Here is a 26,261-nt window from a genome sequence, read left to right on the forward strand (position 1 = left end):
TCCCCAACCCCCTTCCCCAAATTTATCTTTTCTTTTCTTGTTTTTCAAAAGGTGGCGACAGTAGTGATTCCCATAGGCTGCCCTGCTACTGGCCCCTTCTCTCTACTGTGGCCCACCTCTCTGATGTACCTTCCTGTTTCCTTGGATGTGGGAAACAGTAGAGAGAAGGGGCCAGGACCAGCAGAAGGGCAACCTATAGGAACTGATGCCACTGCCTTTTGAAAAACAAGGTAAATTTGGGGAAGAGGGTTGAGGAAGGAAGGGGGGAGATGTCAGAACAAAACCGGGACAGCAGCTCATATTGTCTTGGGCCGCCTTGCCTATGTGTCTCCATAAAATACTAGTGTTAAGCAGCAGAAATCCATACTAACTTTGCAGGTGGCCATTTACATCCAAGTGTCAAGATTATTCAAGTATGAACATAAATATGCATATTTTATAATCTACATACATATGTATGAACTCTGCCCATGCTCCATCAAACTCCACCCGTGTACATGCCTACCAGCAAAGCATGCACCCTTATGTCAAAGTGCATACTTTTACGTTGGTCAAAGGCCATTTACACTTTCTAGAATTACTATTCTGCAAAGGAACACTCATGAGAATGCTCAGAAAACCAAAATGTCCACGTGTAAAAGAGAAGTAGAGAAAGCTATGGACACTAGCTTGAGTCCATTACAATTCCTTAGTGGCTCTGTGCAAGAAAATGGAAGGTTCAACAACACAAGCATGTCAACCCTTGCAGAATAATTTCCTAACCTCCTCTCCTTGACCATAATTTGATATTTGTTTTATACTAATTTGAAAACTATTTTAATGTCAGTTGCAAGTTCTGAAGAAACCTGGATTGAATACACACATCTCTGTGCATCCACTGTATCCTTGTTAGACCGGTGAATCCCATCCTGAATCTCATCTAGCCAAAGAACAGCCGCATCGTCTCGCGTGTCCTGAAGAAAAGAAGACAGTACCATAGGTTAACAATGAGAAAAACATTCAAAAGATGCCCCAGTCCAGTGAAGCTCTGGCGGATGGCATAGATGAGAATGACACTGGCAAGGTGAACCAATAAAGATACTGCTAGATTTATCACTACCTCAATGTCCTCATCAAAGAATTAAATCTCTGTCACTGTGAACAGCAGGGGGCACCCAAACTGTCCAAAATCTTCTCCAGATAGCCCACATCCCCTTTTACTTAGCGCGCTAAAATTGGGCACGTGCTAAACGTTAGAGATGCCAACGCATTCCTACTGGCGTCTCTAACCTTTAGCACGCGCTAAAAACATGAGCACGCCTTAGTAAAAGACCCCCTCAGAAACTAAGTTCTTGTATGCAGGAAAGAGGGAGTTACTGATTGGGAGCAGGAGATCAGTCACGCAGGAGCATCTGAACCTGTAAACTGTCTGGACAGTGTAATGGTCACTAGGATAGACCAGAGTCCTATGCCAACAAGTGACACTATGAAATTCAGGGGTCCTTTTACTAAGGTGAGCTGAAAATTAGCCTGCAGTAGTGTAGGTGCGTGTTTTGAATGTGCGCAGATCCATTTTTCAGTGCGCTTTGAAAAATGCCTTTTTTTTCAATTTTTTGCCGAAAATGGACGTGCGGCAAAATCAAAATTGGTGTGCGTCCATTTTGGGTCTGAGACCTTGCCGGCAGCCACTGACTTACTACTACTACTACTACAAATCATTTCTAAGCAGTAAGGTCTCACACGTTAACTGTGCGGTAATCGTCTACGTGCATAGAATGACAATTATTGCCCAGTTTCTGCCGTGCAACAGAAAATAAAAATTATTTTCCGGCGAACATAGCAGATGCATGACGAAAATGAAATTACTGCAAGGGCCACGCGGTAGCCAGATGGTAACTCCAAATTCACAGGAATGAGCAGTACCGTCCATTCAAATGGGCATTAGAGTTTAATGCTTTAAGGAAGATGACCCAGCAGCACGTTCCTGGTGGCTAAACTGAAGGAACGGGTACAACAAGCAAAAGGGATAAAATGAGCTGATATTCAAAGGCAATTATGTGTTCACCAACAGCTGGCCAATTCATAATTGCTCTACCCCTTTAAAAAGAAGCAGGACAAGGGTCAGCAAAACCTTCACCAAAACTCTACAACTGAACACAAAAGCTACCACGACCTTTTCCACTTCAAATCTAACTCTTCAAAAACTCTATGAATAACCACACGAACTATGGATACCCTCTCCACATTGCACAACACTATCTAACTCCACCAAAATGTAAATTGTAAGCCACTTTGAACTGAAATTTGTTTTTGGATAATAGAGGGATACAAGAATGCCTACATAAAATAATAAAATAAAGAAATAACAGTAATATTCAGCCACTGTCGAGGGAAGATATATGTTTAGTTCAAGACTGAAATGTATATTTCTGATATGGTGATAACGTGATGGGTATATATACCACCACTACCTCTCTGGATAGCGGCAATGAAAATACGTAGCATTAAACACTTGGTTGAGTGTTAAGCTTAGACATAAAGAGAAGGCAACTTGCCCAAGAACACAACATATCCTGCCTAAAAGGGAAAGGGAAATGGGACTTGATATACTGCCTTTCTGAGGTTTTTGCAACTACATTCAAAGCAGCTTACATATATTCAGGTACTTATTTTGTACCAGGGGCAATGGAGGGTTAAGTGACTTGCCCAGAGTCACAAGGAGCTGCAGTGGGAATTGAACTCAGTTCCCCAGGATTAAAGTCCACTAGCACTAACCACTAGCCTACTCCTCCACTAGCAACATTCAATCTAGAATCTCCAATAGTAGCAACATTCCATGTAGAATCTCCAATAGTAGCAACAGAATCTCAATAGTAGCAACATTCCATCTGGAATCTCCAATAGTAGCAACAGAATCTCAATAGTAGCAACATTCCATCTGGAATCTCCAATAGTAGCAACATTCCATGTTGAATCTCACTTATATGGAAAGGGAAATGGGACTTGATATACCACCTTTCTGAGGTTTTTGCAACTACATTCAAAGCGGTTTACATAGTATATATAGGTACTTATTTGTACCTGGGGCAATGGAGGGTTAAGTGACTTGCCCAGAGTCACAAGGAGCTGCTGTGGGAATCGAACTCAGTTCCCCAGGATCAAAGTCCACTGCACTAACCACTAAGCTACTCCTATATATAAATCTGTTCTTACCGTTACCTGAATCAGTATGTCTTTATGTCTTCTAACTTAGGATTGCATGACCTCTCCTTTCTTAACATAGCTCCAGTGTTAAATAATAAATATTCATCACCTTAGTCAGTTTGCACGTACCAGTCATGACATCCAATACGGTACTTCCAAATCCTCAGTAAAACAAGTGATCGGTGGAATTACACCCTCTCTTTCTTCTGAAATCTTCCCTTTATTTAAAAAAAACCAAAAACTAAAGTGCCTTTCTGACACATTTCTGAGTTTTTGTGCCTTTTCTTCTGTCCACTCTTACATCAGACCCAGGCAACACCTCTCACACGACCTTACCTAACACCTTTCCATCTAAATCCTCTTATACCTCAGCTTATGATCAACTGTAACGACTCTATCATAACCATACTCTGTAAGCCACATTGAACCTGCAAAAAGGTGGGAAAATGTGGGATACAAATGCAATAAATAAAAAATAAATAAAATAATGCCCAAATTTAACCTAACACAGTAAGCATAGGGAGTGAGGAGGAAGCCTGACCACGATGTGGGTCCCCTTCATTTAGATATCTCCATCAACAAATTTAAAAAAAAAACCCTGACATACACAAAATAAAAACCACAACTTTACACGGCAAGGGCACCCACACACTATTTTCCACTCACCACCCACTTCCTGATTCATATTACTGAAACAGAATAGAATTGGTATCATTCCCCCCTCCACAGACCACACCCAATTTCATTGCACCCATCCCAGGACGTGACACCAAGATCAGTGCATGCCTACAGCATGTCTGCAAAAATATGGAAGGGTCTGAAGGCCCAGACACCACTATGTTGCCCTTAAACCCCCACTGCTTGACATTGTTGGAGACGGGATACAGTGTTACAAGAGCCTTTGGCCTAGCAGTATTCACTCATTTTTAAGTCAGGGCCACCTTGGATCCAACATAGCTTGAGGGAGAGCTGCCAAATATATTCCCATGTGAGGCCATGAAGTTAGACTTGTTTTGATCACATGTATAGTACAAAAAGGTGCTGTGACTGAGCAGCCGGCCACTGGAGGGATTAAGGCATGACACCACCTTAATCCCCCAGTGGTTGCTGTACCCCTCCCTCTGCCCTGAAAGTGAAACTGGAAAGCAAATACCAGGCTCTGTGACAGCTTCAGGTATTATAGGCCTTCTGAACAGAGCAGTGGCGTAACTACCTGGGGCCTGGGGGGCCTGGGCCCCCTCAGATTTGGCCCTGGACCCCTCCCCTGGCGTCGCCAACCCTTCCCCGTCGCCCTCGAGTACCTGTGCTGGCGGGGGTCCCCAATCCCCGCCAGCCGAAGTCCTGTGTCTTCAGCCCGTCTCTGGGCCAGCATGTTGCTGCAGCCTGCAGCAGCTAGTAACATAGTAGATGACGGCAGAAAAAGACCTGCACGGTCCATCCAGTCTGCCCAACAAAATAAGCTCCTATGTGCTACTTTTTGTGTATACCTTACCTTGATTTGTACCTGTCCTTTTCAGGGCACAGACCGTATAAGTCTGCCCAGCACTATCCCCGCTTCCTAACCACCAGCCCCGCCTCCCACCACCGATTCTGCAAGCGGGAAGTCGATTCTCTTTGCGTGGTATGAATCGTCAGGACGATTCATACCACGCAAACAGAATCGGCTTCCCGCTTGCAGAATCAGATCAGCTGCTGCAGCAGTCTGCAGCAACGCGCCGACCCAGAGACGGGCTGAAGAATCTTCAGTGAAGACACAGAACTTCGGCTGGCGTGGATTGGGGACCCCCGCCAGCACAGGTACTCGACGGCAATGGCGACGGGGGAGGGTTGACGACACCGGGGGAGGGGTCAAAGATGGCACTGGCGGCGGGTGTAAAAAATGGCGGCACGGGGGGGGGGGGGGGGGGGGGGGGGGGGATTTGCCCCCTCACCTTGGGCTCTGGCCCCCCTCCCGCCGAAGTCTGGCTATGCCCCTGGAACAGAGCAGCATGCAGATCTGAGGAGTCGCCTAGTAGTTAGTGCAGTGGACTGTGAACCGAGGGACCCCCATATAAATCCCCCTTTAACTCTTTTTATTGTATAAAACAGGCTTCAATCCCTAATGTCCTTGCTCTCCAAACACACACAGCAGGATCCTAAGAGGTGCAGCCTCCAAAATCAGCGGCTCAGCAGGATGCCCACCATCGCCCACCAATCCTTCGCCTGAAAGTACTCTCAATTTCCTTTCTCTAAATTTGCTGGTGCTGATATTTTTTTCCGTTTCTAAAAATTACTCAGTGTAGCTTGGAGAGTTGCTGAAGCAAACCAATGTCTAAATAAGGGAATATCTGCCAACGAGAAAAGAGCAACCCAGCCAAGCAAGTCCTCCAGCACACACTAAAGAAGAGATTTTTCATTCAGACTGGAGGAAACGGTTGAACTTGAGATCATTTCCTGAAGTATTCTGTGGCCTCTAAACCCTTTCGATGCTTTCTCCTGGCTGGCTTATCTCAGGAACTTACCAGACTTTACTGTAACACCAATAGGACTTTTCCCTTCATTTATTTTATTTATTTATGCATTCTTGTATCCCACTATTATCTCAAAACAAGTTTCAGTTCAAAGTGGCTTAAAGTGGCTTACAATTTACATTTTGGTGGAGTTACAATAGTGTTGTGCAATGTGGAGAGGGCCTCTATCTAAAGCTTGTGTGGTTATTCATATAGTTTTTGAAGAGATAGATTTGAAGTGGAAAAGATAGTGTTCAATTGTAGAGTTTTGGTGATATTTATTCATAGCTTTTGAAGAGATAGATTTGAAAGGAAGACGAGAATATCCTTGTGATTAGCGGTAGAATTTTTTGAAGAGGTAGGTTTTCTTTTCTTTTCTGATGGGTTTTGGTATTGAGTTCCACCCAGGTAGCTAAATCCTGCTGTGTAGACAGTTTTGTAGATGGTGTTTTTGCAGTTGGGTAGATGTAGGAGTGGGTAGTTTCTGTTTTCTGGGCTGGCATTCTTTGAGGATAGTTCAATCATGTTGAGCATACATTTGGGTAACATTCCAAATAGTACCTTGAAGATTAGGGTGCTCACTTTGAAAAATATTCTTGCCTTGACTGGTAGTATCATTGATTGGACCAGTATCTGGAAAGATTGTCTAGGGAAATAGTCTTTTACTTTTCAGTTTTCATAGTGTTCTGAAGCATTTCGATGTTACTGCTGATGTTTGATTGTCCAGTGTTAGGTGTTTCTCGAGAATGAGTCCTAGTATTTTGTGTGTTTCAATGTGGTATGTTTGTTGGTTGCTTGTGAATTTTTGGTAGGATGTGGAGTTATGTGGGCTGGATAGTACTAGGAATTTGGTTTTGTCTCTGTTCAGTTTGAGTTTGAAAGTTGTTGCCCATACTTCCATGAGGTCCAATCCTTTTTTTTATTTTGTCCTATATCTTTGTGATATTGTTTTGGAAAGGTATGAAGACGGTGACGTCGTCTGCTTATATAAATGGGTTGAAACCCATTAATTCCAGTTTTTTTCCGAGTGGTATTCATGATATTGACGATCCTTGTAGTACCCCGCACTCAGATATCTATGAGGCTTGGTTGGACATCTTTACACTGTATGATCTGGTCTCTAGGAAGCCACTGAACCATGTTGCCACTGCACCGGATTCCTATGTTGTCGAGCAGTGTCATTAGTGTGGTGTTGTCTACTAGGTCAAATGTACTTAACAGTTGCCACCAAGAGTCTTAGTAAATATTTAAATGTCTTTGACCATTTTGTCTGATCATAATTAGAAGATAGCATCAATTCCCATTTATTTTGACAAGTACGCAAAGGATAAGATCTATGTATCAGGGCAAGATATATCCTAGAGATCCCCCCTCTGCCAGTGCCTGAACGTAATTCACATTCCAGCTCAGTTTCTGATAGCATTAAATTAGCTTTAGTGTTACGGTGAATAAAATCTTTGTTGTATATATTGGAAGCTATCTCTGTCCATCAGCCCGTATTCCTCTTTCAATGCTTCAAACGCAATACATTTTCCCTCTTCCCAGATCTGCCCCAATTCCCGAAAGGATGATGCTGTCTACCTTTGGTATGTATTGTCCATTTTACCTGGGGGGAAGCCCAAGGCATATATGATAGGGGTTGACAAATGATATCTCCAATCAGGAAACATACTTGCTCTACATTTCGCCCATGCCCCCAACACCACTCCCATCTGACCTCCCATTTTGGGGAGGAGCCCCCACAATAGTGGCAACGGAAGCCATGGGACCGCCCAAAGGGGAGTATCTCCCAACATATGTTGGTTAATATATGTCCATGGTTTAAAGAGCCCCTTCTGCCATATAGCCAGTATTTGAAATAGGGCTGCCCTATAATACAATATGAAGTTTGGTACCCCTATCCCGCCATCCTGTCTAGCTTGGTAAAGGATATTCCTGTTTACTCTTGGGGGTCTCTTATGCCAGATGAATGCAAAGACTTTTCTATTGAGTGACTTAAAGAAAGAAAGTGGTATATGGATTGGCAGGGCCATGAATAAATACAACATCTTAGGCAACAATGTCATCTTCACCACCACTATCCTACCCACCCAGGACAGCCAAAGGCCTCCCCATCTCTACAACTCCAAGAATAGCTCCTTCAGTTTAGGGGGAAAGTTTTCTCGAAATATATCTCTAGCATTTGGCGTCAAATTAACCCCCCAGATATCTAATGTACCAGTGGGTCCATTTAAATGGGAATATAGTTTTCAATGATAGTTGCAACTCTGACGGAACCAGAACAGGCATTAGCTCCAATTTCTATACATTAATTTTAAAGCCTGCTATTGCACTATATGATGCTAAGGTATCCATAACTGCCGGCAATGAAGTCTGAGGGTTAGATAGCGTGAGGAGTACATCATCCGCAAACAACATAATCCTAGTTTCTTGTTGCCCTACATGTATTCCCTGCACCAGAGGTGATTCCCGAATGAGTATGGCTAAGGGCTCCATGGAAAGCGCAAATAGAAGTGGTGAAAGTGCACAGCCTTGCCGTGTACCTCGAAACAATTCAAATGGTGAGGTATTGGTGTTATTAATTTTTAATTGAGATAATGGCTGCCTGTAGAGTGCTTGAACCCATTGCATAAAGTGCCCCACGAATCCCAGTTTCTCCATAAGTGTGAAGAGATAGGTCCAGAGGACTCTATCGAAGGCCTTCTCTACGTCCAGAGATAGGAAGATCGCAGACCCACCAAGGTCCTGCACCCTCTCAATTAAATGGAGTGCTTGTCTAGTGTTGTCAAAGGTCTGTCTGTTTTGAATGAATCCTGCTTAGTCAGCGTGTATTAATCTTGGTAATACCCTCTGTAGTCGTATGGCCAAGACTGTTGTGAAGATCTTATAATCAGTCCCCAGCAAGGAGATCGGGCGGTACGATCCACAACTTTGTGGATCCTTGTATGGTTTAAGGAGTAAAGTAATATTTGCCAGTCTCCAAGATAGAGGAAGAATGGTATCAGAGGAAATCCAATTGAAAACTTTAAGTAATAGAGGGGCCAGTATAGACATATAATATTTATAAAATTGATTTCTATATCCATCTAAGCCTGGGGCTTTCCCATTCGGCAAACCTTTAATGGCTATTAAAATTTCCTCAAGCTCAATAGGGGTTGACAGCATTATCTGCTCCGCCCCAGTTAATACAGGGATATTTACCTTCTCCAAGAATGACTGAATAGTTTCCAGTGAGGGGAGGCTTTCCGGTTTGTACAAATGTTTATAAAACTGTAAAAAAAACTCGTCCTTCTCTTCTTCTGCTGATTAGTAAGCACTTCTTATCAAATTTTAGTTAAGAGCATAAGTATTGCCATACTGGGACAGACTGAAGGTCCATCAAGGCCAGTATCCTTTTTCCAACAATGGCCATCCAGGTCACAAGTACTTGGAAAGGTCCCAAAAGAGCAAAATAGAGTAGAAATAAGCAATGGATTTTCCCAAGTCCATCTTAATAATGGCTTATGGACTTTTCTTTTAGGAAATTATCCAAACCTTTTTTAAATCCTGCTAACTGCTTAGCAGTTCTTCACCTGAAGCCATTACTGTGTGACAGATTTCACTAGTGGAAAATGCTTTCTGTTCCCTTGCTGTCAAGCTCTCTTTCCAAATGCCTAACTGCAATCATCGGGTCCCTTTCCCTCATGGAGGTTATTTACGGACTCCTGATGCAGGAGCATGGATCAGCACACTCATTTGCTTACCTGTGCTTTCTCTCTCTTTGCACGGACCAATGTCTCCTGGTAGTGTTGTGCCACCCTTGGGTCCACTCCTTCCAGTTTGGCTGCAGGCAGCTGCAGGGCCTGTAGGGTTTTCTTGCTATCTCCTTCATCCAAAGCTTCATTAATGATCCCAATTGCCAAAATCCCTGGAAGGAACAGTATACATAATTGATCAGCAAAGAATTTCCCAGAGCCCTGTGACAGCAAAACTCCCTTCACACTCTATGAATACTTAGGGGCCCTTTTATTAAAGGGTTGTCGCACGGCAATCCGGAATTACTGCCAGCCCAACGCGGGCGCCGGTGGTAGTTCCATCCCCAGCGAGCGGCAATTCTGGCGCGAGCGGAAATATTTGAAAAATATTTCTGCAAGGGTTTATCTGGCGGTAACCGCTGCCCGGTTAGCAAGGGAGCCCTTACCGCCACCTCAATGGGTGGCGGTAAATGCTCTCCTCAAAACGGCCGCACCACAAGTATGAACTTACCACACACCCATTTCTTTTTTGGGGGGGCTTTTTACCCGCTGCGCTAAAAGGGGCCCTAGCATGCGAGATAAATCATACAGACTCTATACACAGATGCCACAGTTCATGCAACCATTGCGGCTCTGTGAAATATAAAAGGGAACTAGTATGCAAGGCTGTCTGGGAGACAGGGAAACTGAAGCAACCGGCAGACCCTGCCCCCCCCCCCGACATGATCACTTCCTGAGTGTCGCAGGCTGGACGTGTTGAGAATATCAGGTGTGATCTGGGTAGAAGAGGGCATCTAACCGTGCATCTTCCATCTTCTACCACTCGAGGCTGACTGGCTGCAGAAGAGAACAAAAGACGCGGTGTCCAGCTGCGTGTTTGTGTCTGGGGACTAGTGTCACAATAAGAGGAGGAAGTAAAAAAAAAAAGGTGCCGGTACAGTACTTAGTGAAAAAAAAAAAGCCCTGGCTATTACTGGCTCTGACAGTCCCGTTAAATAATTCTGCACTATCAGTATATTACGGAACTTGTTTGCACTAATAGTTAGTCTCAATGTCTGTCTGATAGACTTAGGATGTGCACTGTTTTTTCTCTTTCTTGTCCCTGCTACCCACAAGCAGCAAGCCGTGAGTGGCTCATGGGGCTGCCACAAGTGTGACAGTTTCAATGGTAGGCCTTAAGTAGGCTGAGGTTGCCAGCACCACTCTGGTGCACTGTTTTGGCTGTTTAAAAACAGGCACAGCATCGTGCTCGAGTGCCTAGGGTGCCCTGACATGAAATTCCCCTCCCTGAGGACAATAAAATTAGTCCTTGCAAAGCTCGAGGGGAGGGGCAATCATCAGAACATACTTTCAAGCACATAAACACACATTTAGCTATGTAAAGCCTCCTTATCTTCCTCTATATGACTGTATCTAGCTTAAAGTGGTTCATACTGAAATTTTATTTACAGGAAACAATGGGCTTCACCTAGATGAAACAGTAGACTTCCTGTAGAGGCATTAAATTAAAAGTTCAGCAAAGCCCTCCATGGAGGTTCACTGACACCCTATCTAAATGCACACTGCCTTCCAGAGCACCTCTCCCCCCACCCCCCACCCCGTGATGCAGACTGGGGACCAGAACTCCACACCTCCCTCCAGCCATCCCAGCACCTCCCTTCTAGAGGCTGAACAGATGACAGTTGGTTTTGCAATACCCAGTGTGGCTGATGTGTTGGGCCACTGCCAGGCCCTGGTTATGAGAGCTGTGTCACTGTAAAGGCAGCCAGATTCACATCTGAGACCGGGAAGGGGGAGAGGGAGGGGTAGAATTAACTATTTTCAAAAGACCATTGTCTCAGCAATGGCAGGAGCCCCTCCTGCCTGAGTAGATCATCTGCTGTCACCCAACCACCGATATTCAGCGGCACTAAAGCGAGGAGTTCTGTTGAATATTGCCTCTGACCAGCCCCCAAAAAAGTGCAGCAGTCAGGGACAGGCTAGGGAAGGCGCTGGGAAGGATTCGGGGCTTATGCGGACGCTGGCAAGATTCAGCCAAGGACCTAATAAGTTAAGTAGGTGAACTTAGGACAGCTCAAAAGTGAATCCTCCTTTCTCTTGCCCCTAGCGGCAGCTTCTTCAAGGGGCAGGAGCAAAGGGGGGGGGGGGGGGGAGTTCGTTCCTATCCCCGACGCCCCACTGGACTACCAGAGAGGTCAGGTAGGGCCGGGGGGGGTCTTATCATGACTGGGTGTGGGGATGCCATCCGGGGGGGGGGGGGGGGGAGTTGTTGTTAGAGGGATGGTGTATTTGGGGGGGTGCCAGGAGCAGTGTGGGAAGTTTTTAATGTGGGTCCTAGCCCAATATTCAGTATAACTCTTATGCTGAATATCGGCCGGGCCTACATAAGCTCCAGCAGCCTGCCCATCCAAAATTATCTCCTGATATTCAGTGCCGGTGCCCAGATATGGCCCGGCACTGAGTGTCGGGGGATAATTAAACCAGTGACGATCAGCGTTTTTAAAAAATGCTGACCACTGCCGGCTGAATATTGGGGGTGGAGGGGGCTACAGAATAAGCAAGCACTTAACCTGTACAGAGTTAGGATTTCATAAATGCACCTAAAGGAATACCAGTCAGACACAGCATGTATACCTGATCCTTTTAGCTAAGCTAGCCTAGTGATTAAAAGTTAGAAAGGGGCCATGTGGCTGGGTCAAACCCAGCATCTCGCTTCTTTGATTGTATTTTACTCTCCAATCACAAGAGTACATAACAGGTTTGCTGCATTAGTTCATTTGAATACACAGAAATGAAAGTCATTGGTCTCCAGAAATTATATAATTTTAAAGTGAATGCTTGTGCCCAATAAAGTCTTGAAATATTTCTTCAAAAATTAATCGATAATGAAACTCTCTGTCTTCAAGAATGCAATATAATATTACAAATAAAATGCTAGCTTAAATGGTCTTTTACTAAGGTGCGCTTGTGTTTTTTTAGTGCGTGCTAAAAATAGGCACATGCTAAACACTAGAGACGTCAATGTACTCCTAGGGGCGTCTCTAGCGTTTAGAACACATCTATTTTTAGTGGGTGCTAAAATCGCTAGCGTGCCTTAGTAAAAGACCCCCCTCGCTGTTTCCCCAATGAGGCCCGTCTCACCATCTTTAAGGGCTTCTTCAGGGGTTCATAACATTGCGTGCCCAATCAGCTTTATTGAGCACAAGCATTCACTTTAAAATTATATCATTTTTGGAGACCAATGATGAGAGACTTGAACCTATAAATACAGGCATTTGTGTCTGACTCAAAGGTTTCTGAGGTCTCTGCTTCCATATTTTTTTAATGGTGGGAATGAATTGGCTCTGTGGTTAAACAGAGTCTTTACTGTCAGATCAGATCTTTTGTTGATTTTAGAACAGTTAAATGGACCCCACATCCCTTCCAGCCAAAGCGCTGCTGCTAGTCCTTCATTCTGCTCCACCACCACAGCGGAAACATCCTCTCTCTACACCAAGAGGACAACGTCAGGAGGTGCCATAGAAGAGCCAACATTACGAAATTTTTGGAAAGTACTACTACTACTACTTATCATTTCTATAGTGCTACTAGACGTACACAGCGCTGTACACTTGAACATGAAGAGACAGTCCCTGCTCAACAGAGCTTACAATCTAATTAGGACAGACAAATAGGACAAACAAGAGATAAGGACAAAGTGTAGCAAGATTCCGGAATCTCAAAGTGTACCAAGATTCTGGAATCCCAGAGACTACTACTTAGCATTTCTATAGCGCTACTAGACGTACGCAGCACTGTACACTTGAACATGAAGAGACAGTCCCTGCTCGACAGAGCTTACAATCTAATTAGGACAGACAAACAGGACAAACAAGAGATAAGGGAATATTAAGGTGAGGATGATAAAATAAGGGTTCTGAACAAGTGAATAAGGGTTAGGAGTTAAAAGCAGCATCAAAAAGGTGGGCTTTTAGCTTAGATTTGAAGACGGCCAGAGATGGAGCTTGACGTACCGGCTCAGGAAGTCTATTCCAGGCATATGGTAACCTATTTGCTCTGAATAACTGGAAGATAATTTTATAACGGGGTACCTAGGTTAATAGGATAGGAAGGTGCAAATACTGATAAATGGGACCCACGTTGAAGACACCGACATTACGTTTACTTAACAGCAGGTGTAAATATCTGTGCGCCGAGTACGTAGGGACACACTTAGATTAGCGTACGTTCTTCATGACTCAGAACGTGTCTTTGGCCACGTGTACGTAACAGTATGTGCAACCATGCCAATGTTTGACCTGTTTTTATAAAAGTCAATTTTGGCCCCTCTATTGCCACATACTCTCGAAAATGACTTTATAAACGACCTCCCTAATGTCTATCACATCATAGGACTGGAAACTGTTTAACAAGCTCCATTTCTACAGTCTGCTTTCTGTGTGAAAAGTCATTTCCTGAACTCCACAAATAGAGGCTGTGTTTCACACAGTAGTCACAGGATAAGCAGGGCCTCTAGCTGAAACCACACGTCATCTATGTGACATCCAGTTCTGGCACAATCTTTCAGGCGTCACAGCACGGAGAAGCTGTGCTGCACAGACAGTAGGCTGGAGGTTCAGACACTCAGGACAGAACTGATTTTATATGTAAATGTACCAAGACAATCCCTTCTCAATCGGCATCCTTCTCATTTCTCCTAGACTTCCCTCACATTTCAGTCTCTGCCGGAACATTCGCATAGAAGTCTGTTGCCCGACACTAACCCCTCTTTGTTAATGCTCCAAGCTCCATAAAACCTGCACCTCTAGCATTACACTTCTGTCGATAAATATATATGTTTATCATTTAGTCTTTAGACAAGACTGGTAATGAGATGAAGCACTGGCTGGCTTCGGCCTAACCCCTGGTAAGCCTTTTCTTGGTTGAGAGGTGCCCAGCTTTCCTTCTAATAAGTTCTGGGAGAAGAGGATATTTCTCTGGTAAGTGAACAAATTTTGCTTGTGCTTTCGGAACTTGAAGATTGGGGTTTAAAGGAGGAACTGTAAGTTAGTGATAGGCTGATATCCTTAATACTTTAGCAAGTTTTAAATTACGGAAAAACTCAAAAAACACTAAGATGGAGTCAGCAGTCCAGCAGCGAGAGGGGTGCTATCCAGTCTTTTGCATTGAGTGTCACATGTATGATTATCTCCCAATTGGTGAGGTGTCATATGTGTGTGCCCGATGCAAAGAGCTCCTAGCTCTCAGAGAACGTGTCCGTTCTCTTGAGGCTAGAGTAGCAGACTTGATGGAGCTGAGGGAGACAGAGAGGTACATAGAGGAGACCTAAAGGGATGTTGTAGAGAAGTCCCACCTCCAGTCAGGTAGCCCCTGTGCTACCTTGGAGGAGGGAGGTCTCCTAGAAGGAGAGCATCACCCTGGTGAAGTAGGAAGTACTCCTGTAGCCAGGACCTGCCCACCAGGGGATGTACTATCCTTTCGCACCGAGGATATATCTCCAAATATTGCCCGGGAGGGAAAGGTTAGGACAGCTGTTGTACTTGGTGATTCGATCATTAGGCATATAGATAGCTGGGTGGCTGGTGGACGTGAGGATCGCCTGGTGACTTGCCTGCCTGGTGCGAAGGTGGCGGACCTCACGCGTCACCTAGATAGGATTTTATATAGTGCTGGGGAGGAGACGGCTGTCTTGGTACATGTGGGTACTAATGACATAGGAAAATGTGGGAGAGAGGTTCTGGAAGCAAAATTTAGGCTCTTAGGTAGAAAGCTGAAATCCAGATCCTCCAGGGTAGCATTTTCTGAAATGCTACCTGTGCCACGCGCAGGGCCCAAGAGACAGGCAGAGCTCCAGAGTCTCAATGGGTGGATGAGACGATGGTGCAGGGAGGAGGGCTTTAGATTTGTTAGGAACTGGGCAACATTCTGGGGAAGGGGGAGCCTATTCCGAAAGGATGGGCTCCATCTTAACCAGAGTGGGACCAGGCTGCTGGCATCGGCATTTAAGAAGGAGATAGAGCAGCTTTTAAACTAGAAATGGGGGGAAGGCCGACAGTCGCTCAAAAGAGCATGGTTCGGGATAAGGTATCTTTCAAAGATATCACCATAACAGGGAAGATAGAGTATCCTGATAGTGAGGTTGCAAAAGAGATTGTAGTAGATCGGGTATCCTTAAATAACAATAAAAATCAGACAAAAGATTGCCAATTAATACTGTCAAGTACTAAGCATGATGTACTTAGGAACAACAAACATAGTTTGAAATGTCTATATGCGAATGCCAGGAGCCTAAGAAATAAGATGGGGGAGTTAGAATATATTGCACTAAATGAAAAATTAGATATAATAGGCATCTCTGAGACCTGGTGGAAGGAGGATAACCAGTGGGACACTGTCATACCGGGGTACAAATTATATCGTAGTGATAGGGTGAATCGGATTGGTGGAGGGGTAGCATTGTATATTAACGAGAGCCTTGAATCAAATAGATTGAAAATTCTGCAGGAAACAAAACACTCCTTGGAATCACTGTGGATTGAAATTCCATGTGCAAAGGGGAAAAGGATAGTGATAGGAGTGTACTACCGTCCGCCTGGCCAGGACGAACAGACGGATGCGGAAATGTTAAAGGAAATCAGGGACGCAAACAAACTGGGCAACACAATAATAATGGGGGATTTCAATTACCCGCATATAGACTGGGTTAATGTAACATCTGTACACGCAAGGGACATAAGATTTCTTGATGAAATCAAGGACAGCTTCATGGAACAGCTAGTTCAGGAGCCGACAAGAGAAGGAAAAATACTAGACTTAGTCCTTAGTGGTGCTCATGATCTAGTGCAGGGGGTAACGGTACGAGGGCCGCTTGATAACAGTGATCATAATATGATCGGTTTTGATATTGGCATTGAAGGAAGTGAAACTAGGAAATCAAGTATGCTAGCGTTTAACTATAGAAAAGGTGATTACGACAAAATGAGAAAAATGGTGAAAAAAAGACTGAAAGGAGCAGCTCGCAGAGTAAAAAACTTGCGTCAGGCGTGGATGCTGTTTAAAAACACCATCCTGGAGGTTCAGGACAAATATATTCCACGTATTAGAAAAAAGGGAAAAAAGACTAAACGTCAGCCGGCATGGCTAAACAGTAAGATAAAGGAAGTCATTAGAGCCAAAAAACAATCCTTCAGAAAGTGGAGAAGAGAACCAACTGAAAGTAACAGGATAGATCATAAGGAATGCCAAGCCAAAGGCAAAGCGGAGATAAGGAGGGCAAAAAAGGACTTTGAGAAGAAATTAGCGTTGGAAGCAAAAATACATAGTAAAATTTTTTTTAGATACATTAAAAGCAGGAAACCGGCCAAAGAGTCGGTTGGGCCGCTGGACGAAAATGGTGTTAAAGGGGCGATCAGGGAGGACAAAGCCGTAGCGGAGAAATTAAATGAATTCTTTGCTTCGGTCTTCACCGAGGAGGATTTGGGGGGGACACCGGTGCCGGAAAGAATATTTGAAGCGGGGGAGTCGGAGAAACTAAACGAATTCTCTGTAACCTTGGAGGATGTAATGGGTCAGTTCAGCAAGCTGAAGAGTAGTAAATCACCGGGACCTGATGGTATTCATCCCAGAGTATTAATAGAACTAAAAAATGAACTTGCGGAGCTACTGTTAGAAATATGCAATCTGTCCCTAAAATCGAGTGTAGTACCGGAAGACTGGAGGGTAGCCAATGTTACTCCGATTTTTAAGAAGGGTTCCAGAGGAGATCTGGGAAATTATAGACCGGTGAGTCTGACGTCGGTGCCGGGCAAGATGGTGGAGGCTATTATTAAGAATAAAATTGCAGAGCATATACAAAAACATGGACTGATGAGACAAAGTCAGCACGGATTTAGTGAAGGGAAGTCTTGCCTCACCAATCTAATGCATTTTTTTGAGGGGGTAAGCAAACATGTGGACAATGGGGAGCCGGTTGATATTGTATATCTGGATTTTCAGAAGGCGTTTGACAAAGTGCCGCACGAAAGACTCCTGAAGAAATTGCAGAGTCATGGAATCGGAGGTAGGGTATTATTATGGATTAAGAACTGGTTGAAAGATAGGAAGCAGAGAGTAGGATTGCGTGGCCAGTATTCTCAGTGGAGGAGGGTAGTTAGTGGGGTCCCGCAGGGGTCTGTGCTGGGTCCGTTGCTTTTTAATGTATTTATAAATGACCTAGAGATGGGAATAACTAGTGAGGTAATTAAATTCGCCGATGACACAAAATTATTCAGGGTCGTCAAGTCGCAGGAGGAATGTGAACGATTACAGGAGGACCTTGCGAGACTGGGAGATTGGGCGTGCAAGTGGCAGATGAAGTTCAATGTTGACAAGTGCAAAGTGATGCATGTGGGTAAGAGGAACCCGAATTATAGCTACGTCTTGCAAGGTTCCGCGTTAGGAGTTACGGATCAAGAAAGGGATCTGGGTGTCGTCGTCGATGATACGCTGAAACCTTCTGCTCAGTGTGCTGCTGCGGCTAGGAAAGCGAATAGAATGTTGGGTGTTATTAGGAAGGGTATGGAGTCCAGGTGTGCGGATGTTATAATGCCGTTGTATCGCTCCATGGTGCGACCGCACCTGGAGTATTGTGTTCAGTACTGGTCTCCGTATCTCAAAAAAGATATAGTAGAATTGGAAAAGGTACAGCGAAGGGCGACCAAAATGATAGTGGGGATGGGACGACTTTCCTATGAAGAGAGGCTGAGAAGGCTAGGGCTTTTTAGCTTGGAGAAGAGACGGCTGAGGGGAGATATGATAGAAGTGTATAAAATAATGAGTGGAATGGATCGGGTGGATGTGAAGCGACTGTTCACGCTATCCAAAAATACTAGGACTAGAGGGCATGAGTTGAAGCTACAGTGTGGTAAATTTAAAACGAATCGGAGAAAATTTTTCTTCACCCAACGTGTAATTAGACTCTGGAATTCGTTGCTGGAGAACGTGGTACGGGCGGTTAGCTTGACGGAGTTTAAAAAGGGGTTAGATAGATTCCTAAAGGACAAGTCCATAGACCGCTATTAAATGGACTTGGAAAAATTCCGCATTTTTAGGTATAACTTGTCTGGAATGTTTTTACGTTTGGGGAGCGTGCCAGGTGCCCTTGACCTGGATTGGCCACTGTCGGTGACAGGATGCTGGGCTAGATGGACCTTTGGTCTTTCCCAGTATGGCACTACTTATGTACTTATGTACACTGTGATGGGACAGCTGGTAAATTTTGATGATTTGCTACTCTTTACTATGGTCTTGTGTGCATCATGTTAAGAACTGGAAAACTGAATTCTAAAATTTGAAAAAAAATATGGAGATCATTTAAGGAAAGCTTTTCCGTGCATAATGCTTCTTTTAAACATGGAAAAGGGGGCTTTCTAAAGTCAAGCAGTTCCATAAGTATGTTTTTCTCCCTCACCTTCTATGAGAATCTTAGGATGAAGGCTTCAAGGTAATTAATAAGCACCAGTATGGCAAAAATTCTATAAAGCAGGTGCTAACAAACGCCTGTTGCATGTGTAATTTGATTAGAATAATGGCATATAAAATTCTGCCTATGCGCTATTCTGTAAATATCTGCATGTCATGGTGAGCATTCTCATGGGCAGAGCCAGAGCAGAGTTCATACATTATCTCCCTAATTCTAGAAAATTGCATGCCCAAACTTGTGACTAGCATGCAAATTTACACACACACACACACACATACAGAATGAGGTTATTTGCATGCATAACTTAATTTCATAATGAGATGATAATTGGTGTTAATAGCCTATAATTGGCCTTAACTGGTGCTAACTGCCCTTATTCTATAAGTGTGCTCAAATTCCAGAGTGTGCAAGTGCAAGGGGGCGTGGAGCTGGGAGGGGCATGGGCTGGTTGGGGGTGTGTCAGGCAGTTACACACACAGGATATTAAATACTAGCATTTATGCTCTAACTGCCTACAGTTAGACATGAGCATTTCCACCTGCCATTGAGCTGGCATAATTGCTCGTGCCTAACCTTAGGCGCGTAAATGCAGACTTACGCTGGTATTTATTTATTTTTATTTTTTTGTTACATTTGTACCCCGCGCTTTCCCACTCATGGCAGGCTCAATGCGGCTTACATGGGGCAATGGAGGGTTAAGTGACTTGCCCAGAGTCACAAGGAGCTGCCTGTGCCTGAAGTGGGAATGGAACTCAGTTCCTCAGTTCCCCAGGACCAAAGTCCACCACCCTAACCACTAGGCCACTCCTCCATCTGCCATTACAAAATTCACGCTTAGAGCGTCATCCCAACGGATAACTTTAGGTGATCTCTAGAGAATTACCTGCAATGTCAATAACTTATAGAACACTATAACACTATAAGTTGCAGACGTTTCTCAACCGAAATTACAGCATTTCAAAAAGGGAAGGAGGCTCCTACATTCGTCTACAGAATAACCATCTAAATCTAGGCGAGTTATTACTCCCTTTATCTCATCTGAACTACTTTAAGGGTTGCAACCTGGCATTGAACACTCCTACCATTCGGCTCTTAAAAGTCTGCATTCCCCCCTCCCCAACCATTTCACCATCCAAATCAGCACAGGTTCTCTTATCCCCTCACATGCCAGTCTCCATCGGTGGGCTGCCCACTGTCTACCACAGTCAGCTGCAGAAAGAACAACTTGTAGCACTTACTGTCATGTTCCTCCTGTACCACAGTGTTTACATGGTCCACACTCTGCTGGATATCATTCCACGTGAGGAAGTCATTTCCTGCCTCACGTGCCCGGGCCTTCAATTTCAGTAGGTCTTCTATATACCTGTCACCCAACAGACAGAACAGATCTCTGGTCACCTCAGTATGAACAGTAGCACAGGCAGACATGAGAAACAGGCAGAGAGAATGCAGAAAAACAGGAAGTAAAAAAAAAAAAAAAAAAATCAGATTTCAGGGAAGGGAGGAAGAGGCACTGATAAACACAGAAGCAAATCCCCATTTCTCCCTGTTCCTCACAACCCACCTCTGAGAGTTTTCATCCTCAATGTTAGTGAGCCCGGTGACGGAGCTGCTCAACTGTTTCCAGACGGTGTTCACATCCCCAGCATCTAGAGCCCGGTTAATCAGAGCCACGGAGGACAGCATCTCTACAGCCACAGAGAGCTCAGCATGTGTCAGGTTCCCCTAGGCACAAGGATAGACACCACCACATCAGTCAGAAACATAAGAGGCATGCACCATGTGGCAATTAGAGGGGGAGGGGAACTGCATAACACACCAAAAACTGAATGCTGAAAATAGACAGTGAAAGAGCAGGGACAAAAAAAGATATTATGGGATGTCTTAAGAACATAAGAATACCCATTCTGGATCAGACCAATGGCCCATCTAGCCCAGAATCCTGCTTCCAATACTGGCCAGTCCAGGTCACATGCACCTGGCAGAAACCCAAATAGCAGAAGCATTCCATGCTACCAATCCCAGGGCAAGCAATGGCTTCCCCCAACAGCACGAAATCTCCTGCCTCCATGCAACTCAAGTAGGACCTTCAACCGCCGCAGCAGGATGTAGAATCATGCCGCTCATAGCAATGAGACCCAGGAACTTGGGTCTAGCAATACCAACAATGAACTTCTTCAAACGGATAAATCGCAACTCATTAGCTGCAACCGAACACAAAGCACTTTGACAAACTCACAGGGTGAGCCTCTGGAATGATCTGTTGGGACTAATGGAAAGAAAATTATCAGGTAAGGACTAATTTTACCTTCCACAGCATCCCATAGATCAATCCAGAAACTGGTGGGATGTACCCAAGCAGTCCTCAAAAGTAGGGCAGGACACAGACACCACAGCAACCAATACGAAGGTCTCAAATGAGGCATACCCAAGAGCCACCATGTCCAGTCCATAATGCTTAGAGAAGGTATGCACGGAAGACCAAGTCGCCGACCGGCAAATCTCCTTCAAAAATACCAGGCGGGATTCAGTGACTGAAGTCACTTGCGCCCTGGTGGAATGCGCCCACACCCCGAGTGGTAGAAATCGCCTCCCTAAGCCAGCGTGCCACCATGGCTTTGCAGGCCAGAGCCCCCTTCCTTGGGCCAGCGATGAGGACGAAGAGATGATCCAAACAGAAGAAGTCATTAGTGACCTCTAAGTAGTGGAGAACACCACACCGCACATCCAGGCACTACAAGGCCAAAACTAGATATGTAGACATCCCCGCTGCCTGCACGTTGGGGACCCAAAAAAATGGCGCCCACTGAAGGGCACGAAAAACAAAGGCCAGAGGTGTCTGCCGTCACCAGCTCTGATGCCTCTGCTCGATCCCCTGACTCAGCCGTCCCCTGCCATCGCAGGAGCGTGTGCGAATGCAGGACAAAATCCAGACAATGCTCTCCAGCTCCCATACCGGGAGCACGCTTAGCCGATTTGGAAGGCATCGCCATCGGCAGCCACTGATCCCCCCCTAGTGCTGACTCACAGCCATGCAACATACTCGTGTAGAAGGAGCCTAAGAGCTTTGGGGACTGCAATCTTACTAGCACTTCTCACTGCTATGAGACGCTGTGTTTCTTTTTTCTTTTTTTTGTCTGGAAGCAGGAGAGAACAGCAGCACCAAATCAACCACGAATCCAGGCAAACCAAACACGGGTCGGGAGGAGGAAAGAGAGGAACCTGGCACATCAGGTGTACCCTTCTTAGCACTATAGGGAGCCCTCAACTCCAAGAAAGGCTCAACTCAGCCCGGGGTACAGGCCAAAAGCCTAGCAATGCAGAGCTGCAGAGTTATGACCCTCCACCTGCTAGATAGAAAGAATACTGAGATTAAGGTGGCAGCACATGACCACACACAGTGAACTTCAGAAGTCCTATCTTCACCTGCTGGCAGAGGGAGATAACCCACCAGTCTCTGAATTGATCTGTTGGACGCTATGGAAGTCTGTGTTTTGAAAATGAGCCCCACAGTAACCTATGGAACTTTGTAAGTCTAAGTGCTTTGAAAATATGCCTGCACATTACTGTGTTATTATGTTGCCAAAGAATGTGGTAAAAAACAGCTCAGCTGGTTTTAAAACAGATTTGGACAAATTCCTGGAGGTAGAGTCCGTAAACTGTTCCTTGCCACTTTTTGGGACTCTGCCAGGTACTTGTGACCTGGAATGGCCACTATTGGATACTGACTAGATGAATCTTTGGTCTGATCCAGTAGGGCAACTCTTATGTTCTTATAATCTTTAAACATTTTCAAGCAATAAATCCACAAACAAACCTTTTCCAAAAAAGGGGAAGCTGTACAACTAAAGCCGTAATATGAAGCTGCAAAGAGGCAGGGTCAGAAGCAATGTAAGGAAACAGCTTTTCATAGAAAGGCTGGTAGATGCCTGGAATGCTTTCTTGGAGGAAGTGGTGGAGACTAAAATGGTGATGAACGAAAAAGGAGTGAGATACACACAAAGGATCCCTAAATGGCAAGAGGATGGAAAACAAGCACTCAGCAGTTCAGTCCAAAACACCAGTGAAATGACATTTTTGAGCTGCTAAGTAGACACGGGGTGTAACCTGCACAGAGCAGCACTCATAGCCCTTAATGAGCAGACTAGATGGGCCACTTTGGTCTTTCTCTGCCATCATTCACTATGGGCCCTTTTTACATAGTAACATAGTAGATGACGGCAGAAAAAGACCTGCACGGTCCATCTAGTCTGCCCACGATAAACTCATATGTGTATACCTTACCTTGATTTGTACCTGTCTTTTTCAGGGCACAGACCGTATAAGTCTGTCCAGCAGTATTTCCCGCCTCCCATCACCGGCTCTGGCACAGACCCCATATAAGTCTGCCCTCCCCTATCCTAGCCTCTCAACCACCAACCCCTCTTCCCCCCGCCACCCAATTTCAGCTAAGCTTCTGTGGATCCATTCCTTCTGCACAGGATTCCTTTATGCCTATCCCACGCATGTTTGAATTCTGTTACCGTTTTCATCTCCACCACCTCCCGCGGGAGGGCATTCCAAGCGTTCACCACCCTCTCCGTGAAGAAATACTTCCTGACATCTTTCCTGAGTCTGCCCCCCTTCAATCTCATCTCATGTCCTCTCGTTCTACCGCCTTCCCCTCTCCGGAAATTATTCGTTTGCGGATTAATACCTTTCAAATATTTGAACGTCTGTATCATATCACCCCTGTTCCTCCTTTCCTCCAGAGTATACATGTTCAGGTCAGCAAGTCTCTCTTCATACGTCTTGGAACGCAACTCCCATACCATCCTCGTAGCTTTTCTTTGTACCGCTTCCATTTTTTTAACATCCTTCGCAAAGTACGGCCTCCAAAACTGAACACAATACTCCAAAGGCACGCTAGCGTTTTTAGTTTGTACTAAAAATAAGCATGGGCTAAACATTAGAGATGCCCATATATTCCTATAGGTGTCTCCAGGGGTGGCCCGACCATTAGGCCACCTGAGGCGAAGGCCTCAGGCAGCACTCTTTCAGGAGTGGCATCTCCTCCCTTCCTTCCTCCACCCCGTTCCACGATTTTACCTTCCTTTTAAGTTGTTTGAAAGCTGGTGGCGGTAGCGATTCCTATTTGCTGCCCTGCCACTGGCACCCACCTCTTCCCTTTACTACAGCCGCCTCTCTGATATAACTTCCTGTTTCCTCAGAGGCCAGCTGTATGCCGCAATAGAGAAGAGGCTGGTGTCAGCAGCAGGGCAGCGTATGGGAATGGCTGCCACCGCCGTCTTTTAAAAAATGTAAAAAGAAGGTAAAATCAAGGAATGGGGTGGAGGAAGGAAGGAAGGGGGGAGATACCAGAACTTGGCCTGGAAAAGGGGGGCAGCATCTCAACCCTGCCTCGGGCAGTATCTTGCATTGGGCTACTCTTGGGCATCTCTAGCTAAAAAGACTAGCACGCCTTTGTAAATGATCCCCTATGTTACCAAGAGGGGCATTATCGAAAGGGGCGCCCAGGTTTTCCTGAGGACGACCTCACAGAACGTCCCCGCAAAGGGGCAGGGAAACCCGTATTTTCTGCCATAATGGAAACCGAGGACGCCTATCTCAGAAACGACCACATGCAAGCCATTTGGTCGTGGGAGGAGCCAGCATTCGTAGTGTACTGGTCCCCCTCACATGCCAGGACACCAACCGGGCACCCTAGGGGGCACTGCAGTGGACTTCACAAATTGCCCCCAGGTGCATAGCTCCCTTAGCTTGGGTGCTGAGCCCCCCAACCCACCCCCTAAACCCCACAACTGTACAACACTACCATAGCCCTAAGGAGTGAAGGGGGGCACCTACATGTGGGTACAGTGGGTTTTGAAGGGCTCACATTTACCACCACAAGTGTAACAGGTAGGGGGGGATGGGCCTGGGTCTGCCTGCCTGAAGCGCACTGCACCCACTAAAACTGCTCCAGGGACCTGAATACTGCTGTCAGGGAGCTGGGTATGACATTTGAGGCTGGCAAAAAATATTTTTAAAGTTTTTTTTAGGGTGGGAGGGGGTTAATGACCACTGGGGGAGTAAGGGGAGGTTATTCCCAATTCCCTCAGGTGGTCATCTGGTCAGTTCTGGCACCTTTTTGAGGCTTGGTCGTAAGAAAAAATGGACTAAATAAAGTTGCCCAAGTGTTTGTCAGGGACGCCCTTCTTTTTTCCATTATCGGTCGAGGACGCCCGTGTGTTAGGCACACCCTAGTCCCGCCTTCGCTATGCTTCCGACACGCCCCCGTGAACTTTGGTCGTCCCCGTGACGGAAAGCAGTTGAGGACGCCCAAAATCGGCTTTCGATTTTGGCGACCCTGGGCCGATTTGGGCGACCCTGGGAGAAGGACGCCCATCTCCCGATTTGTGTCGAAAGATGGGGCGCCCTTCTCTTTCAAAAATAAGCCTGCAAGTCATCATGTTACTGTAATGGACCCCCTGAATTTCAGCGAAGATGGGTGTGCTCAGAATATCTGTTGTTAGTAGTCATGACCGACATCTAAACTCACCCCGCTGAAACTTGAGGGACTTACAGGTCACTAACCTCGCCTTTCACTCCCGTGAAATGAAAGGGGAAAAAAACTAAAATTGGATTTATCCTGGTTAGGGAAATAACCAAACTTACTGATGAAATTAATAAAGTTTGAATTTATTTGTCTATAAGAATATATATTAAAACAAAGGTTATCAAATAACATTGACAATTAAACTTTCATCCTTTGGAATAATTCCCTTCACTTTTTAAACGTTTCCACAAATAAATATCCTTTTAACATTTTGTCATTCTTTCTGTTTCAGAACTCTCTTCCAATATCAACACAATGAAAGAAATTCAGATAAGTACATATGTTCAATTATCCCTTACTTTTTAAAATAACCCTTTAAATAACCACAGCAGTCCAAATGCTTAATGTTTTTCACCCAATGACTTCAAAATAATCAGTTTTTTTTTTCCTCTCTATTCTCTTTCTCTCATTTCTATGTGTGTGTGGCTATTATTATAAAGAATTTGATTCTTTGTGTTTTTCTCTTACAGGTTCGTCTAGAGTTTTCACTCCCGGGAGACTTTTCAGGTAAGTTTGTATTTTTTTTTCTCGCACTATTTAACCCAGTTCACTTAGCTGTCAGGTATTGCCGCAGTTCACAGAAGTCTTTCTTGCGTCGGGGCCCTTGTCGTCTTCTGATCACCAGCCGGTCCTGTCTGGTCGAAGGTTCCACCTAAACCTCACACTTAAGCAACTCAAAGTGGGCAAAACCCTGTCTTTCCTACTTTCTGTAACATCCTTTTCACTGGTGGGGCATATTAACAAATACTGTGGCCAGTTACAATCTAACAAAATAAAATTAACTATAACAATCCCTA

The 26,261-nt window shown here is 45.0% G+C and overlaps 1 protein-coding gene across 1 annotated transcript in view; it reads right to left on the reverse strand.

Annotated features, from left to right (window-relative positions):
* Window positions 1-26,261, reverse strand: part of IQGAP1 (IQ motif containing GTPase activating protein 1) — a 232,648-nt gene that overhangs the window by 72,540 nt on the left and 133,847 nt on the right. Inside the window, exons 13-16 of the mRNA XM_030189633.1 lie at window positions 20,431-20,591; window positions 20,105-20,229; window positions 9,416-9,579; window positions 863-953 (exon numbers count right to left, since the gene is read on the reverse strand). Coding sequence (XP_030045493.1) covers window positions 863-953; window positions 9,416-9,579; window positions 20,105-20,229; window positions 20,431-20,591 — 541 coding nt within the window. The remainder of the gene's footprint in view (window positions 1-862; window positions 954-9,415; window positions 9,580-20,104; window positions 20,230-20,430; window positions 20,592-26,261) is intronic.

This window comes from Microcaecilia unicolor, chromosome 1 (assembly GCF_901765095.1).
Source record: "Microcaecilia unicolor chromosome 1, aMicUni1.1, whole genome shotgun sequence".
NCBI lineage: Eukaryota > Metazoa > Chordata > Amphibia > Gymnophiona > Siphonopidae > Microcaecilia > Microcaecilia unicolor.